The 15,611-nt window shown below is 37.1% G+C and overlaps 1 protein-coding gene across 2 annotated transcripts; it reads left to right on the plus strand.

Annotated features, from left to right (window-relative positions):
* Positions 1-108: 108 nt before the first annotated feature.
* Positions 109-15,010, plus strand: LOC113683332 (FERM domain-containing protein 4A). 2 transcript variants are annotated; one of them, XM_089191422.1, is made up of 20 exons: positions 109-436; positions 549-643; positions 4,019-4,111; positions 4,713-4,797; positions 5,678-5,757; positions 5,894-5,977; positions 6,556-6,621; positions 6,880-6,937; positions 7,453-7,539; positions 7,790-7,866; positions 8,488-8,514; positions 8,830-8,971; positions 9,659-9,803; positions 10,252-10,385; positions 10,869-10,994; positions 11,412-11,477; positions 11,592-11,669; positions 12,017-12,083; positions 12,474-12,500; positions 12,728-15,010. In XM_089191422.1, the coding sequence occupies exons 1-20, from the start codon at positions 362-364 to the stop codon at positions 13,708-13,710; spliced, it is 2,595 nt and encodes an 864-aa protein (XP_089047548.1). In that variant the 5' UTR covers positions 109-361; the 3' UTR covers positions 13,711-15,010. The 2 variants fall into 2 exon arrangements, with proteins under 2 accessions (XP_089047548.1, XP_089047549.1); XM_089191423.1 differs by lacking the exon at positions 8,488-8,514.
* The last annotated feature ends 601 nt before the right edge of the window (positions 15,011-15,611 follow it).

The raw sequence follows: 15,611 nt of genomic DNA on the forward strand, positions 1-15,611 counted from the left end.
AAAAAGTATACTTTCCGCAACTTTTCCGGGCCTAAAATTGAAGAGGCGGTACTTCAAAGGAGCCTCAATGCATGATTGACAAAAGACTCAAAAATAGTCATGCGCAATAGATTCCACTCATTCCTTCAGCGATTCATCGCAAAAACAGGAATCCCACAGGAGGGCAATCTACATGACTGCCATGTAAAGAAAGGAAAGCTTTATTTTGGGACACCTGAAAGTTAGCTCCACTTTCAATCGGAGGATTAAGGAATGGCCGCGATAAAAGGCATAGTTTGGAAGCTATGTGTCGCACTCTAGAATCTAGCGGTAGCCATAGTTTCGAGAAAGGGTAAACGCCGCCGCGAGATCTTTCGTTAGAATGACTGATGCTCGTAAGCCGCGAAAATGTCAGATTATTATGCTCGATGAGCGACGTCTCGATCTTCTAGTTCAGGTAAGTTATTGTTTTACACGCTTGGCATTTTACGAAAACTATAAAATGCGGCAGATCGATCGCAGTGAAGCTAATATTAATCGCGTGAATTTTTCTCCACCTCTCAATTCAGCCCCGGCTGATGTCCTGTGATTTACTTGATTTGGTGGCCTCGCAAGTCGGCCTCCACGAGAAGGAATATTTTGGTCTTTCATACACTGATGAGACGTAAGTTGATTGTGTATTATTCGTATAGCGATCGTAAGGGTTTAAACGTTTTTTATTTACAGCTGAAGACCATTTACATCTAGTGCAAAACGATGTAAACACACATCTGTCATGTCGATTTGATAGATTCAGTGACGGTGCTGCAACCATCCCACTGAAGCTTATACACATTTTCATTTCCAAGCACTGTGCTCATTTATAATATTTTTTTACTGTTAAATAAATTTTTAGCTATTTTACCGATGAAAACTTCGGTGTTCACGTTTAAGTTACAAGCTTAATCGATATTTCGTAACTTTATCGTGTATTCATTATTATGCAACGTGATTGTGCTCAAACACTTACAACTCTCGCATGAAATATCTAAAAAGCGCTTAGAGCGTTCTCTTCTTTTTCACTTTTACTGCTTGTGCATCAAGGAAGCATTTTTCCTGGTGATGTGTTAATCGCGCTAATTTACGGCATGTAATAACTTCATCACCCTCTTCAATAATATGCTTCAGAGCTAGAGTACTCAAGCGGTCTTTCTATGAAGTTTACCATTCTTTAGCAGAATATTTTTTCAGTGTCTTAAAATTTATTTCGTGCCCCTCCATAGTATAGTTTTTTTGTTTCCTTCGTGTCAGTTTGGACGTTGTCAATCTGCGATGGCAGTCACATTTCATCCCATTTTACCTAATACTAATTAAAATGGATTGATGAAATTCTCTTGAGGCCCTCTGTGTATTTTTTAATCTTGCATTCTGAAACAACAACGGCTCTTTTATTTATAATTAGAGATAAGATATAGCTCTCAAATTGGCAAACAAGGAGGAACGTGTGTGTCTATTTTCCCGAAGCGTAGCGAATTTTACGGTTTTCAAGAAGTATGCAACAATCCTAGCAATTTCCTGCATTGGTCGACATATGGTTCGCCTAAAAGGAAATGCGTAAAAATAGCTTTTTGTTTGTCGCCTCGGAAGTCGCCAGGCTTAGGAAGGGTGCTTTTGGTGGGAAATAAATAATCATATTAGAGATGATTGTAACCTTTTATTGACGCAAATTTTTATGTATGTGCCAACAAAGTGCAACTTCCACATCAATATTTCTGGGCCGTTGTCGTTGACCAAACATTGCATCCAAAATTAGATCATTTCACGTCGGTGTAACGTTTTTCTTTATTTCGTCCTTTCTTATATCAGCATCTCCTTTTTTTATAAACTTCTGCCGTTAAAAAAAACGGCTTTCGGCGGTCGATAAGTTAGTATACTAATTAAATTGTCGACTACGTGCTTTTGACCGATGGGTTAAGTGTGGTGATATCATTTATCTAAGCTGTAAATTATATAATTGTGACGCAAACAATCTGTGCAACTGATAATTAACATTTCTAGAAGTGCGTAGTTTAATAAAACTGTTTACAAACAGACAGGCACTGAATTTTTATGCCTTAAACATTTCAAATGATTCACTAAAGACAGATTCAACTCAACTGTTTAATTTTTCCAATTATGGACCTATTTAGCAATGATTCTTGCAACAAATGTTGCAAATAACTGGTTATTTTGTTTCCAACTTAATTTTGTCAAGCAGGTTGAGTTCTGCATTGGAAACAGAAGACCTAAATATAAATTTTGATCATTCAGCTGTGTCGTGAGTCTTTTGACTGAAATTAGACAATGTGGTTTGAAAAATCTGAACTGGGTTTGAGGCATAGCCAAAATAGTGCTGACATGTAATCACATTTCCTAGGCAAAACCAGGGCATTATGTTCAGAATGGTTTGAAGCATATTGATGTCATTGTGCGTTTCCTTGCATAAATTGATTTGGAACACATTTTAGGTCACCAAGTATAATTTCTGTATGATCAGCTTAGGTGTGAACCTAATACCATTAGGCACTTGGAGATTACAATTAAATGGGCATTAAAAGGTCAATAGATGAAATGTGTCATGACTCATCTGGTGGTAATTTCTTTCTGTGTTATGCTAATGTTTTTTTCTGCTGTTGACAGAATGCTAATTTTGTTTATAATATATTTGACATTTGTAGGGAAATTACATTTTGTTTTGTAGGCAAAGAGCTCTACTACGTTGCTAACTATTCCTAGTTTAGTTCGCTAAGTATTACTCAAACTTAAAACTCTGCCTCATCAACTGTGATATTTGCTGATAAAAAATTTATGTTCATGGTATTGTGACAGGAATTGATGCATTTAAAAATTGATAAAATGTTTTTTAAGGTTGGATAAGTTTTATTGTTAATCAAATTGTGGCCTAATAGCCTTTACAGAAGGTAATAAAATATAAGGAGTTAACAAATTTATTTTCTCTGGTCTATATTAAATTAAATTAAACCAATTGACTCATTAAGTTCAAGCGAAGTCCTAATCAGTGGAAAACTAGTTGCATTAGTGTTTGTATGATGTCAAAACTATTTACTGATATTTATTGTCAACGATAAAAATCCATTTTGGAATTATAAGGTTTTATTTTTTTTAAAAATTATCTCTTGCAAGTTTGTTAATTAAGGTGCAAGAGTTAGTGTTTAGAATTTTTTATTGCATATTTAGTGGTTGATTTTTTTAGCTGTACACATATGTGATAATACTCTTAAAAGAATATGCTTTGTTGTCCTCTGTACATGGCTTAAAGGTGTTAATCATATTATGTATCAACAATTTTGAAAATAAACACAGTGTCACTTAATATCATAGTTTAAATTCCATCCCCCTTACTAAATTGTTGAATCTTGCAGATGTGCACGACTGCACTCATGAAGTAGAATTTTCTTTACTTTGCAGTTAATTGTTAGTCTTGCTATGTACATACTTTCAGAAGTAGAATTAAAAGTAAATTAAAGTTTGACTTAGACCCAGTTCAGAGTCATGCTTCTGTCGTGTCAAACTTTATCCAGAAATCAAATTCCACAAAATCATGGCAGAAGCACGGCATCTGAATCAAAGTTTTAAATTAATTTTCATAAAGAAATTAAGGTTGGGAATGTGTGCTGTGCAACATGACTCATTCAATCAATTGTAATATGTTATTTTGGCAGGATTGCATTTCTGCAGGAAGTTATGACATTAAATCATTACATGTCCTCAGTAAATCCTGAATTTTGTGATATTCTTGCCTGGCATCTGTATCAGAGTCGTGCTTTGCCATGCTATGGTCAATCATAATTGCAATTAAGTTTTCAGCATATAGAAGTACAACATCTGAACTGGGCCTAAGGGAAATAAAAAAAAAATTCAAGGTCATGACATGTAATCTTTTTTAATCTTCTCTTTCCTTCTTTCTTCATAGATATTAAATTGTAGGTCTGACTATTTTTTAAATGTTTTGTATCAACAATCAAGAAAAAGTGATCTTTCTTTCCTCTTTGCTATACAGAAGTCACCAGACCTGGTTAAGACTTGACAGAAAAGTTCTAGACCATGATCTTCCAAGATATCAAGACCCTTTTCTTTTAGTGTTTTGTGTCAGGTGAGAACAAATTTATGCATTTGTGTGAATGATAAAATAATCTTTTTTTCATTTCATTTTCAGTTGACATACATGTACTATAAACTAAGCCATATGTCATTTCTCAAAATAATTATGAAAAGAGCCCCGTTTGTAGAATCTGTCTTTTTGGGATTGGAGATTGTTTGGTTTAAAAATAGGCCTTAGTGCAAGATGAGAAAGGTGAACACTAAATTTGTTTTGAGTCTAAACCAAAAAGCCGGAAAGTTTGAATTTTAAGGGGATTTTTTTTTGCTATCATATTATCAGAAGGGGATAAGCATTCATGTCTATATGTCTGAATGAGGAATTTCCTTTGAGGCTCGCCACACTTTAGGGCTGATATGGGTGGACACGTCCTTTTCCATGCTTTGTTTCATTGTTCATACAACAGGAAATAGCATATCATGTAGTAACATTGAGACACAGCAAGACACTCATGAATGCTCTCAGCTTTAGTTATCCAGTTCTGGCTGGAATGACCTGGTTTTTCAGATTTTTCTCTTAAAATATCCATTTCTCTATCATCTCCTTGTTGTAGTGGTGCTACAAATGTCAATTGATATTTTTTTTTTATATTCAGGTTTTTTGTCCCCAATGTTTTGATTTTAAAAGAAACAAGTACTATAGAGCTCTTTTTCCTTCAAGCACGCATTCTTATCTTTAGGGTGAGTAGGAAGTTGTCTACAGTGTATTGTGTATTCAACTAACAAAAAATTAAAGATCTGGGCTAGATTATATTGTCAAAAAGTTTGTGATAAGCACTATTGTAGATACAATTATAATAACTCTTTCTAAGAGTGACACTTAAGAAGCACTCGTGCTGTAGTTAATAAAAAAAAGAAAGTATACTTTGGGTTAATGGTTTTCTTTTGTTGAACAAGGCAATTAATTCTCTCAATGTCTTGACTCACCCTTCCTCATTATAGGTAAAGCACAAACTGTTGTGAACACTCAGGATTTTCATAACAAAATTTAGTCTCAGAAGAATACTGTAAAGTAACAGAAAGATTTTCAAATGAATTACACTCTAACATCTGTAATTATATTCTCTTTACAATATTTCCCATAGTACTGTGAGGAGATTTTATTTGACAATCAGAAGCTTCTTACATTGTTGATCAATTCCTTTATTCTTATAACCTGTATATTTGATTCAAGGTTGATACTGTAAAGAGAAATTAGACACTAGTCACTGTTGGTGGCCTAAGGATCAAAAATGGTTCATGTCAGCAAAATTCAGCAGCAGAATTCCATGTGATATCTGGAGAATTCTCTGATGTCTACTGCTTCATGTACACTATGGAGACATGATGTAGTACTGGGGGTGTAATTTTTGGTGGACCATCATCAGTTGAAGCTGTTTCAGTAGTACTCTTAGTCTTTTTGTAGAACAGAAAGGGGGAAAACACCTAGCACTCATGCAGCTGCTTGTCTTGAGTAGTTCCCTTTCACATGAGTAACATACCACAATAAATTCAGATCTAAAAAAATATTTATTTGAATTTTTTTCTAACCTCTTCTCTGTACAATGTTTTTTTTTTCCAGGGTACAATTCAGTGTGATAGTGAAACTGTTTTTGAACTAGCTGCCCTTGCTCTTCACGCAACAAATGGGGACTACACCAGGTTTGACATAAAAGCTGTTTAAAATTCTACCTTGAAATTTTCTGCTTGAATTGTTTTTTCTTCCTTGCTGGAGCAAGTTAACATGCAATTGCTCTCAAAAAAAATGTTTACTAAATTACAATTTATCTCCCTTCAGTGATGAAGCTGCAAGAGCAGATCTCAGGAAATTACCAGTTCTTCCTACAAGAACACTGAAAGAGCGACCTTCAATTGCACTCTGGTAGGTTAATGTACAGACTTCTTTTGACCATTTGCTACAAATACATATATGAACAAGCTGAAAATGTTTCAGACTGACAAAGTTAGGAAGATGTAAGAATTATGTATGAGTTGTTCCTCAAGTTATGAGAAACTGTTTCTTGAGGGTTGTGACATTGTTCAAGGCATGGGTATAAGGGTCCAGAATTCTTAACTCTTTAACTCCCATGAGTGACCAAGACAGAATTTCTCCTTACAATATCAATGCAATGTCAAGAAGACAAGTAATGAGAATAAAGAAAAAAGAATAAATTAAGAGATTATAAGTTGATCCAATACCAAATTCTCTAAACTAACATCACAAGAACTGTATGGCAGACAGTAAGGAGAATTACTAACAAGATCTTGGGAGTTAGAGGGTTAAGCCTTGGTGTAAGCCAAATTGATTCTTAACATAGCAAAATTAGGATGTGAGGTTATCAATAAAGAGTGCATGAGTTTTAATCCATGCAAATACTAAAAGGCATCATGTTAATTATTTTTCTATTACAAATGAATAAATAAGATGACTCTAAGTTAATTCCAATGTGTGTTATTCAGTGAAGATAGAGTGTTGGAGTATTACAAGAAATCTGCTGGGCAGACAAGAGGTGAATCTGTTGTGAGGTAAGCTGCAATAAACAATATAAATTTATTAAGTCCACACAGTAATTTTTGTTCTTTTTCATATGTACTGGTTCGTGTTTAACATTGGTAAACTGAAGTACGACTTTGTGACAAACAGGAACTGCTGCTACATGTAAATTCTCATAAACCATTGTTACACTAAGTATTAGATGTGTGATCATGGAAAAAAATCTTTCTGCCCTTAACCAGTGCTGTAGACATGCAGCTTAAACTCTTACTCCTTTTTCCTTCCCTCAGGTATCTGGTTATTTTTCAAAGCTTACCAACATATGGTGTTCATTATTATGAAGTTAAGGTGGGTATAGTGAAGGTTGGATTTTTATGGGAAATATTTGTTGGAAAAGAGACAACACTTTTAAAATGTGACATTTCAGTGACTGCATGACACCATTATCAAACACAAATGGTAACATTGACATGTCATAGTCAAAACATCATGTCATTGTTTTATTTATTATCCTAATGTTTTACAAAATCTCATGATCAAACATTTTTTGACAATATACTTGTATTTTCATCTGAGAAATATTTTAAAGATTTCAAAGGTTATCAATCCTACAGTACCTACAGTTTTCTTGGTATTACTTGCCATTCAAATGTTTTTATTCTCTTTCATGTGTCAAATAAAATAATTACTGCATCCAGTGTGGGTAGAAAAGTTTTTTCAGAAATGGTTTCCTATCTACTCCCATTTCCTCATGATGAATCTGTTTTGTCTTCTTTGGTGAAAACAGCCATTTGACAAAGGCATTGTATTAACCAATATTCTGTAAAACTATTTATTAAGTATGCTTTTTTTTCTATTTGCAGGACAAGAGCAACATCCCTTGGTGGTTAGGACTCAGTCCTAAAGGAATTGGTCTTTATGATCATGGAGATAAAATTAAGCCAAGAAAGGTAAAGCATATCGTAATAAATGCTTACTTTTGTACCACAGTGTACCATTTGCACCAATTTCAAATGGCCCTTCCATCTTTCAAGACCTTTAGGCAAGAGTGCAATTTGCAAGCAATATCTTTCAGAATGAGTTATTGGGTTTGAAAGTGTGTTGCTCTTGGAGAATAAAATTTTTCTCTTTTGAATGTCCTGGCTTTAAATATCAAAGTTTGTTTTCTATTGCGTTTTAACCCAATATTTTCATTTTCAGATTTTTATGTGGGTTCAGATAGAAAACATTTACTTCAGAGATAGAAAGTTCTCCATTGAGATCAGAGATTCCTACAGGTAAGTTTCATAAGGTGAAAAATTCCATCTTCAGGAAACTGTTTGCTATGAAATTATGAAGGAAGGACACCATTGTTCAAAGCACAATTTATATAACTCAGGTTTAGCCGATAATTTTTGAATTAGTTTTGTTGCTTTGGATACATTTTCAAGTGATTGTATTTTCCTTGAAGATTTTTTATTTTTAATTTAATCTTTTGACTTTCTCAATGCATATGATTTAAGCACTACATATTTTTGTTGCACATTTAACAAAGTTGCTAGTTAATATTCTTGTTCAATAATGAATTCCCTGTTCTATTTGCATGATGATAGTCTGAACAGAAATTTCTCCAGATATATCATGAGTCTTTCATTCTTGTCTTTGTGAAACAGTGAATCTCAGAACTGTTAAATATGCCATATCCTCTTACACAATAAAAACTATGCTCTAGTGGTCAGGTGATGATCTAAAGATCATCACCTGATAGAGTGTCAAATTTTTAAAACTAAACCACCAAATGAGAAAAAAAAAAAGACCGTCTCAATAAGTGACCCACCAACAGTTGAAAAAGCTGGTATTTTGGTACTGTATCAGAAAATAAGTCCTCTTATGGAGTTTTTGAACTTTCCACCTTCCAGATATGAATTTAAGGACAGTAAAACTAGGTATGTTGAATCAATATAACCCCCTCATGAAAATAAATTTCCTCTTCACTTAAATGCATGCACAGTCTTAAGTAAAATGTAACTTTAATGTGGGTGTAATGGGTAAAGTAGATAAGGAAAAATTAAACCACGTACGTGTATAAATTAAAAATCAGCTAAGAAGTGACAGTAAAACATGTGATAAGTTATGTATATTAATTGATATAAAAATAATATAAAAACTGTTAGTAGATCAATACTATTATTTTGCCGTGATGTTCTTTAATTCGTTTAGTATATATTTATTTCTTTGTGTATTTATACGTTTGTGTGTAGGGTTAACACAATCGGCCGCAAACATGGCGCTGGCAACATGATGGTTCATGCCTGGTTTTCAAGTACAGGTGCATTAGCCAAGACAATGTGGTCCATGGCGATCAGTCAACACCAGTTTTACCTGGATAAGAAGCAAGTCGAGGTTAGTATTTATTTGATGGAGTTTGTTGAATGAAGGAATTCTAATGAATGGCAGGCCAACCGTAAGCATTTCTTCAAGTTTTCCTCGACACTTTCCTTGCTCTCTACACAATTCCTGAGGTACTGATAAGGAGAGTCTGTTTAACAATGACGAGCTTCTTAAGTTGGTGATCATTTCCTTTATTCTCATAAACCTTAATGTGTGATTCAGGGTGATACTGTAAGGAGAAATAAGATGCTGGTCACCCTAAGGGATCTAAGGGTTAAAACCAATTTACACAGCCAGATTGAAGAGTGCGTGAAGATGACATGTCTTCTGGTTTCTGATTGGTTAGCCTTAGCTGCTACATAGAACGCGTTCCGATTCCAATCAAACGTAGTGTCTAATCAGATCCCAAGGAGCCAATGAAAACTCCAAGCTTAAAAGCAAGCAAAATGATCGAAGCGCGGGAAAACGCGCGCGTCCAAGTCGCAATTGGCTTTGGGTTTTACATCTGATTGGTTGAGGAGGTGGCGCGACTTATCGGGACCAATCACAGAGCGCAGTGAAGAAAAACCATTGAAGTCCCGGGTGCTTTCGAAACTGAAAATTTTAAGCAATTAGAAAACCTTAACCCGTTTATACTAACCATTAATAAATAAGGGAATGCTTATTGGAATGCTCATGCAATTGTTTGAAATCTTGCAGGGCAAAATAACATTGAAGAGAACTCTTCGAGATATGGCGCGTGAGTTATCGCAGTCAACGGGTTCTTTGCCTTCTTCCACGTCAGACAGTATGAGCACTAAGAGTGACCAGTCACGCAGTGTGTCAAGTCTTATTGTGAATGGAGGTGAGTATTAACCTAACTCCCCTCGTAGTTAGTGAATTGGGTCGTTTTAGTGAGGGATCCTTGGTTGCAAGATAACACTCCAATCATATCCTCTTTTGGGGGGGGGAGGGGTGGGGATGGAAAAGAACTGAAACTTTGAGATGTTTTCAGATACAATTCCGGCAACAAGGGGGTATTAAGATATATTTATGTAACTGTTCGTGTTATTCTAATGGGTCTAATGCTGTGCTCTAGTATAGGAGCTAAGGCCATTTACCCCAGGACGACTCTCTATCTCTGCTTTTCTGACACTCTAAAGGGCTGGGCACCTTGAATTTTTTTTTCCTTCCCTGAGAGCTGGGCGCCTTAAATTAAGGTACCTAGTGGTTCTGCGAAGCAAAGAGCTTTGCTTTGGTGCTGAATATGTCAATCCATTGGATTTATGCTTAGCGTTCTCTGATTTTCACAGGGGAGAATGTATCGTCGCTTTCCAAAGCCGCTGAGCGCGAGATGTTAACAGCTCTGACAGCGAGGAAAGAGGCTCTCTTGGAGAAACTAAAAGAAAGGACGGAAGAACTAAAAGCCTTGTGTGTGCAGGAAGCGGTAGGAAGTGATAAACATACAACTTCTCCTCACAATTTCCATACATAATATCGCAACCATGTTGTGAGAACTGGTCATCAGTTAGAGGATTTTCTTGTGGTAGACCTTATTACAATTGATTGTCATAAAACCAAAACTAACATAATCACGACGGCAAATGAGAGGAAAGGAAAATACTACCAGCGGCCAATGAGAACGTGGATGTAAAACAGGCAAAGCGCGGGAAAACTCGGGAGACCAAGGTGCGGTTAGTTTCAGATTAGAATCTGATTGGTTGAAAGAATGGCGTGAGTTTTCTGGACTAATCTTAAGGCAAACTAAAGCAAAACCATCGCACACCAGGGTTACTTTCGGTAAGCTATGAAGATATTATGGCAGATAGAGAAGAGAAATGGTGATCAGATGCCAGAGGTTATAACGTTGTAAAGCAAATTTTACATACCCCTGACGTGTTGATAGTTATTGTCCGACAACCTCTTTCAGGAATTAATCGGAGAGTACCCCCCGGAGACGCCCTATACACCAGGGAGCCCCCTTCCACCAATCAGACGGAGAGTAGGAACAGCCTTTGAATTTTCCGAGTTTATCATTAGCGGAGAAAAGGACGAGGTAATTTTTTTTTTTTTTTTTATGTTGTGAGATGTTCTATCGGAAAGAGTTTTATGACTGTAATCCATCGCCTACATAGGTGAAAATCTCATTGATTATTGATTTTTATCAAGAACAAAATAGGTGCCAGAGCTACTGATCTCCCTTTAATTATAATGAAATGATAGAATGTTTTTAAAGATGCAAACTACATGTACTTGCAATTCAATTGCGAGACATTCCTTAGTGCTGTTACGCTATCAACCAACTTTGTTTCGTCACTTCCAACTTTCTCCGAGTACATTTCCCACATAGAACTTACGGCTGTTACGCTTATCCTTCAACTTTGTTTCGTCACTCCCAACTTTCCCCGATTGCAGTTCCTACGTAGAACTCTGACTGATTCTTAGTATTCTATAATTGTTTTTCCCTAACCAGGACGAGGAAATCAAGTCTATGGCGAGAGAGATTGAAATTCAGTCACAGATAACAACCGCCGCACAGGTATGGAGGGCATCTTGAATGTTCTGATATTCCTCCTTCTATTTTGGGGTGATTTAGTAATTTTGATGTTGTACTGTGCTTACCCTTGCTTCACGTTTTCCGGCACGATCCTAGAAACTCGCCGAAGACCGCAGCGTAAACAAGAACGTAAGGAAAACAAGGAAGTTAACGTATCAAAAGTCATTGAGGAGGGTGAGAACAATGGATGCGTGAATCCCTTTTTGTGCTTTTTTTTCTTCGTCTTTCTCTCGCCGATTCCTGTCGCGTCTTACTAACGGTACTAGCGGCCACAAGAGTTTTTAGAACACCCAAAAGACCAATTACTCTGGAACGTGAATTTCTTTTATTCCATTAATCAAATAAGGCCTTCAGACACGCGATTGAATTCGCTTTTACACACGAAGAACCACTTGTTGGTTTCCCGCAAGAGGAGCAGGCGTTTAAAACGCCCATGTGTCTTGGTTTGTCCATTTATTGCGCCATAATCTTTCCCATTTGTTCTCAAATCAAATAACTAAACTCTTTTTGTGTTAATGCAGCTCAAAGACATGGAAAGTAATCTTGAAACACTGAAGAGGAGTCGATCGGCTGTGGACATCAACCACGGTAATGGCCATCATAATTTAGCTTGTTCCTAATAAGGTTAGTTTCTTTTTCTTGCAACATAAACCGTACGTGACACAAGCATTCGTTTCTGTCATTCGCGCATCGTGCCTGTAGAATATTCAGAGAGGCTTAATTGTTGGTGAGGTCTGCTTTGACTCGCACACGGGCGGCTTTGCTGAGATCTTTCTGCCTTTCCTTACATTAACAAAGCTGTTATGTTGCATAGGCCAAGTTGTGTTGTACATAACGATACTAGTGTTGTGTCATGTACCTTGGGTGCAACGTCACTTGAGTTGGCGAATGGTTTTAGCTGTTTTCGTGGTAGATATAGTTATTGCTAAATGAGTGATTCAGATTCTCGCCTAACCAAGTCCACATTTTATTTCGTAGATGAAGGAGATAACAGGACCGGAGAAGGTGAGGCATAGCAGTGACTTCTTTAGCTGATTTTCTGTATTGAAAACAAAATTTGGTTTTATTAGCTGAGTTGATAACGTTTCGAACGTTTGCCATTCGTCAGAGCGAAGGGGAGGCACAGGTTGAAAACCCCATCGAAGTCGGAAATCTTTCGTCGGACCCTGCTTTCTTCAATTTATGTACTTTCCAAGTTTTCTCTTTGATCATATTCCTTTTTTTTCCAACAGGTTTATATCGCGCAAATTCGACGGCCAACGGTCCCAGCTACTCCCAAACAGAACGGCTTAGTCCTCACCGCTACCGAACAAGTGTTAACCTTAGTGTTGGAAGAAAGGGAAGTACAGTCAGTTCGGAAAGTTTTCATGATAGAGACTCGGTCGATAGGGGGTCCTACAGCGGACCTCCCTCCCCGGTGATATCGCCGTATAGAAAAACACCCCCGAGCCCCACCGCAAGGTCTTATCATGGGTCCTCGGAGACACGACGACAACATAGTCCACTAGCTAACGGTCCCCGTGCGGGAAGGTTATCTCCCCGGGGGGAAAACAACCGTTCTGTGCCGGCGTTTCAATATTCGGATAGTGACACTAGAAGCGACTCTTCCACGAAGCCATCGTCGGTGAGTTCGTACGCGAACTCGGAAGACAACGGAGATAACATTGAGCCTTACTGGCATCAGCGGAGAATTGGGAATTCTTGCGAGAGTCTGGACGGGAATCGCGTTCGAGGACCAAGTCCCCGGATGTTTGTGAATCGTTCCGCGGAACAGAGTTCAGAAAGTCTCAACAGCGACCACGAGGGGAGTTCCTCTCCGTTTAGTCCTGTGCGCAATTATCGATCATTTTCGTTTAGCGCTCGCCCATCGAACTTGAAAATTCCTACTGTTAAGTATTTGAACACCAGTGAATTGGGAATAATTAGTAATTCAGGTACTGCTGGAAGTTATTCTGTGAATCACACTTCACGGTTGTCTCCCAATCTCGCCAGCAAAGGGTATATCTCTACATCTATGTCGAAAATTGATCTACCTCCGCCGTCGTTGTCAAATATGAATTTGAGGACAGCTAGATCCCAGGTTAATATGTCGACGATACCTTATCTGATAAGTCCAGGTTACCATCGGAAAAATCAACTCTCAGAGTTGTCCATATACGAGGAAGACCTGCTTGAATGGAGAGCGAATGACGACTCGGAAGCTACATTAGTGTAAGATCAAGAACGAAAAGTAATCGATTCTCCATCGCCGATTTCTCCCAACTTCACATTGGATAGAGAGTGAAGCTGATGAAATGGAGCATCAGTAAATATATTGGACACCAGGTTACTGTTATCTGACGGGTGATAACAGTTCAGAGAACTGCTGTCAAGGAGATTGCACATGAAGGAAACTTTAATTCATTTTACACAGTTTGTGTTCGATAGGTGATAGTATTTAGTACAAATTGACAAAAATGCAACCTAGGTCTATTTTTGATGGTACCCTTCTCAAATGTTTTTCTTTAACATGGCTATTTGATTAATTTTTAACGTGGTTATTATTCCACAAAATAAGAAGTCTCGGTAGAAAAGCAGGGGAGGGGGGGCGAATTTTTTCCTATCGTAAACGGACAAAATCGTTCGAAAATACTCTGAAAGGTGAAATTTGTAATTTTTTCTTTTGGACTAAAAGATCGTAATGATTTTTTATACATGTATATTCTTTGTAAGTAGTATTACTGAGACGGGTTATTTCATTTGGTCAATTATTTTGTTTTTCAAAACGCAAAGTGGAATGAAAGCCTGGGTACCAGACGGGAACATCTCATTGCGTTAATCATGTTATCGTTATCTAAACTTCTCAGTTTAGACTATTTTTAGCCAAACCTTAGACTAGAATTTTATATATATTTTTTTTTTTTTTAACTTCAACGTGCACTCAACCAACCTGGCCTTAGACTGGATTGACAGTGGGAAATGAACGTTCATACAGACAGACACAACTGAGTGTCGAGGTTAAAAGGAATTTCTATGGGTTGCTTTTACATGCTTTGATTGGTGTAAAACACTCGTGGCACTATTACAAACCGGTCACGCTCATATCCCACGCTTTCTTAACTTGTTTTTTTCTCCGTTGTTATTGGCCCAAATATGTTCTCCACCACCACTGAATGGTTAATTTTCTCCCGTCATGCATCAGTGACATTTAATTGAAATTATCAGTCTAGGAATTACGTCTTTATTTACTAGTCCTTCACATCCCTATGGGATAACGACCTGCTTTCTAGGTCGCTTCTGGATATTTATTTGAAGCAATTCGCGAAATATTCCACGTTATAGATTGGGTTACTAAATTGAATTTCGTGAGCGCTATAAAGTATGGATTAAAGAAAAGAAAAGTTATTCGTAAGAGAACATGTAAATACTGAATGAAAATACTTATCATTTTAACTAATAGCATTTTTTAAATCACAGAATATACCAGTTTTATTATATTCACAGGAATGTTTCAATAAATAGCAAAATTATAAAGATCTCTTTGTCGATAATTTGAAGTGGACTTTTTTGCCGGGACCTCTCATCATGACACCATGTAAAGAAACGAGCCGGTGTGCCTTCCTAGGGACGAGGGTGGCATAATTACCTATTGCAGGCTTATCGCGAGGGATATTAGTTCGTCGAAATTTTTCTCAGTCTTTTTGTCTTTATTACGTCCTTCTTTGCTTGGGAATGGGAGGCCTATGGGAGTGGAACCTGTGGCTGAGACTAAAACATATCCATATCTTACGAATTCATGTATGTTTTGGGAAGGATCCACCATACTTTCAAAAAGACGTCACGAGGGACACTAAGGAATATGTTTTCTGGATTATGGATTATGGTTTGTAAAGACTACTTTTAGATTTCGCATCTTCCATCGTTTGTCGAGGGAAATAGGGCGCTTACTGAAAAGAAATGCGTGTGACAGTGAAAGAAAAAATGAGAAATAGGTTTGCCTAGCGTACCTGTGGTAGTGCTGCAAAGGCCACAGTATGACCTGGTCTTGTCTTGTTTGATATGGTGCCATGTTGCTTGACTTAACCTGTGTCAAATAACCTGGTTTCCCTTCTTGTGTTCTTTCAGAAGAGTCAAGTT

Source organism: Pocillopora damicornis, chromosome 13 (assembly GCF_964200805.1).
Source record: "Pocillopora damicornis chromosome 13, jaPocDami1.2, whole genome shotgun sequence".
NCBI classification, from domain to species: domain Eukaryota; kingdom Metazoa; phylum Cnidaria; class Anthozoa; order Scleractinia; family Pocilloporidae; genus Pocillopora; species Pocillopora damicornis.

Excerpts from the sequence above, each read along its gene's own strand:
- LOC113683332 (XM_089191422.1), top strand. The coding sequence starts at position 362 with ATGACTGATGCTCGTAAGCCGCGAAAATGTCAGATTATTATGCTCGAT. Across the intron at positions 8,515-8,829 it reads TTTAAGGACAGTAAAACTAG|GGTTAACACAATCGGCCGCA; the intron begins GTATGTTGAATC and ends GTTTGTGTGTAG. Across the intron at positions 9,804-10,251 it reads AAGTCTTATTGTGAATGGAG|GGGAGAATGTATCGTCGCTT; the intron begins GTGAGTATTAAC and ends TGATTTTCACAG.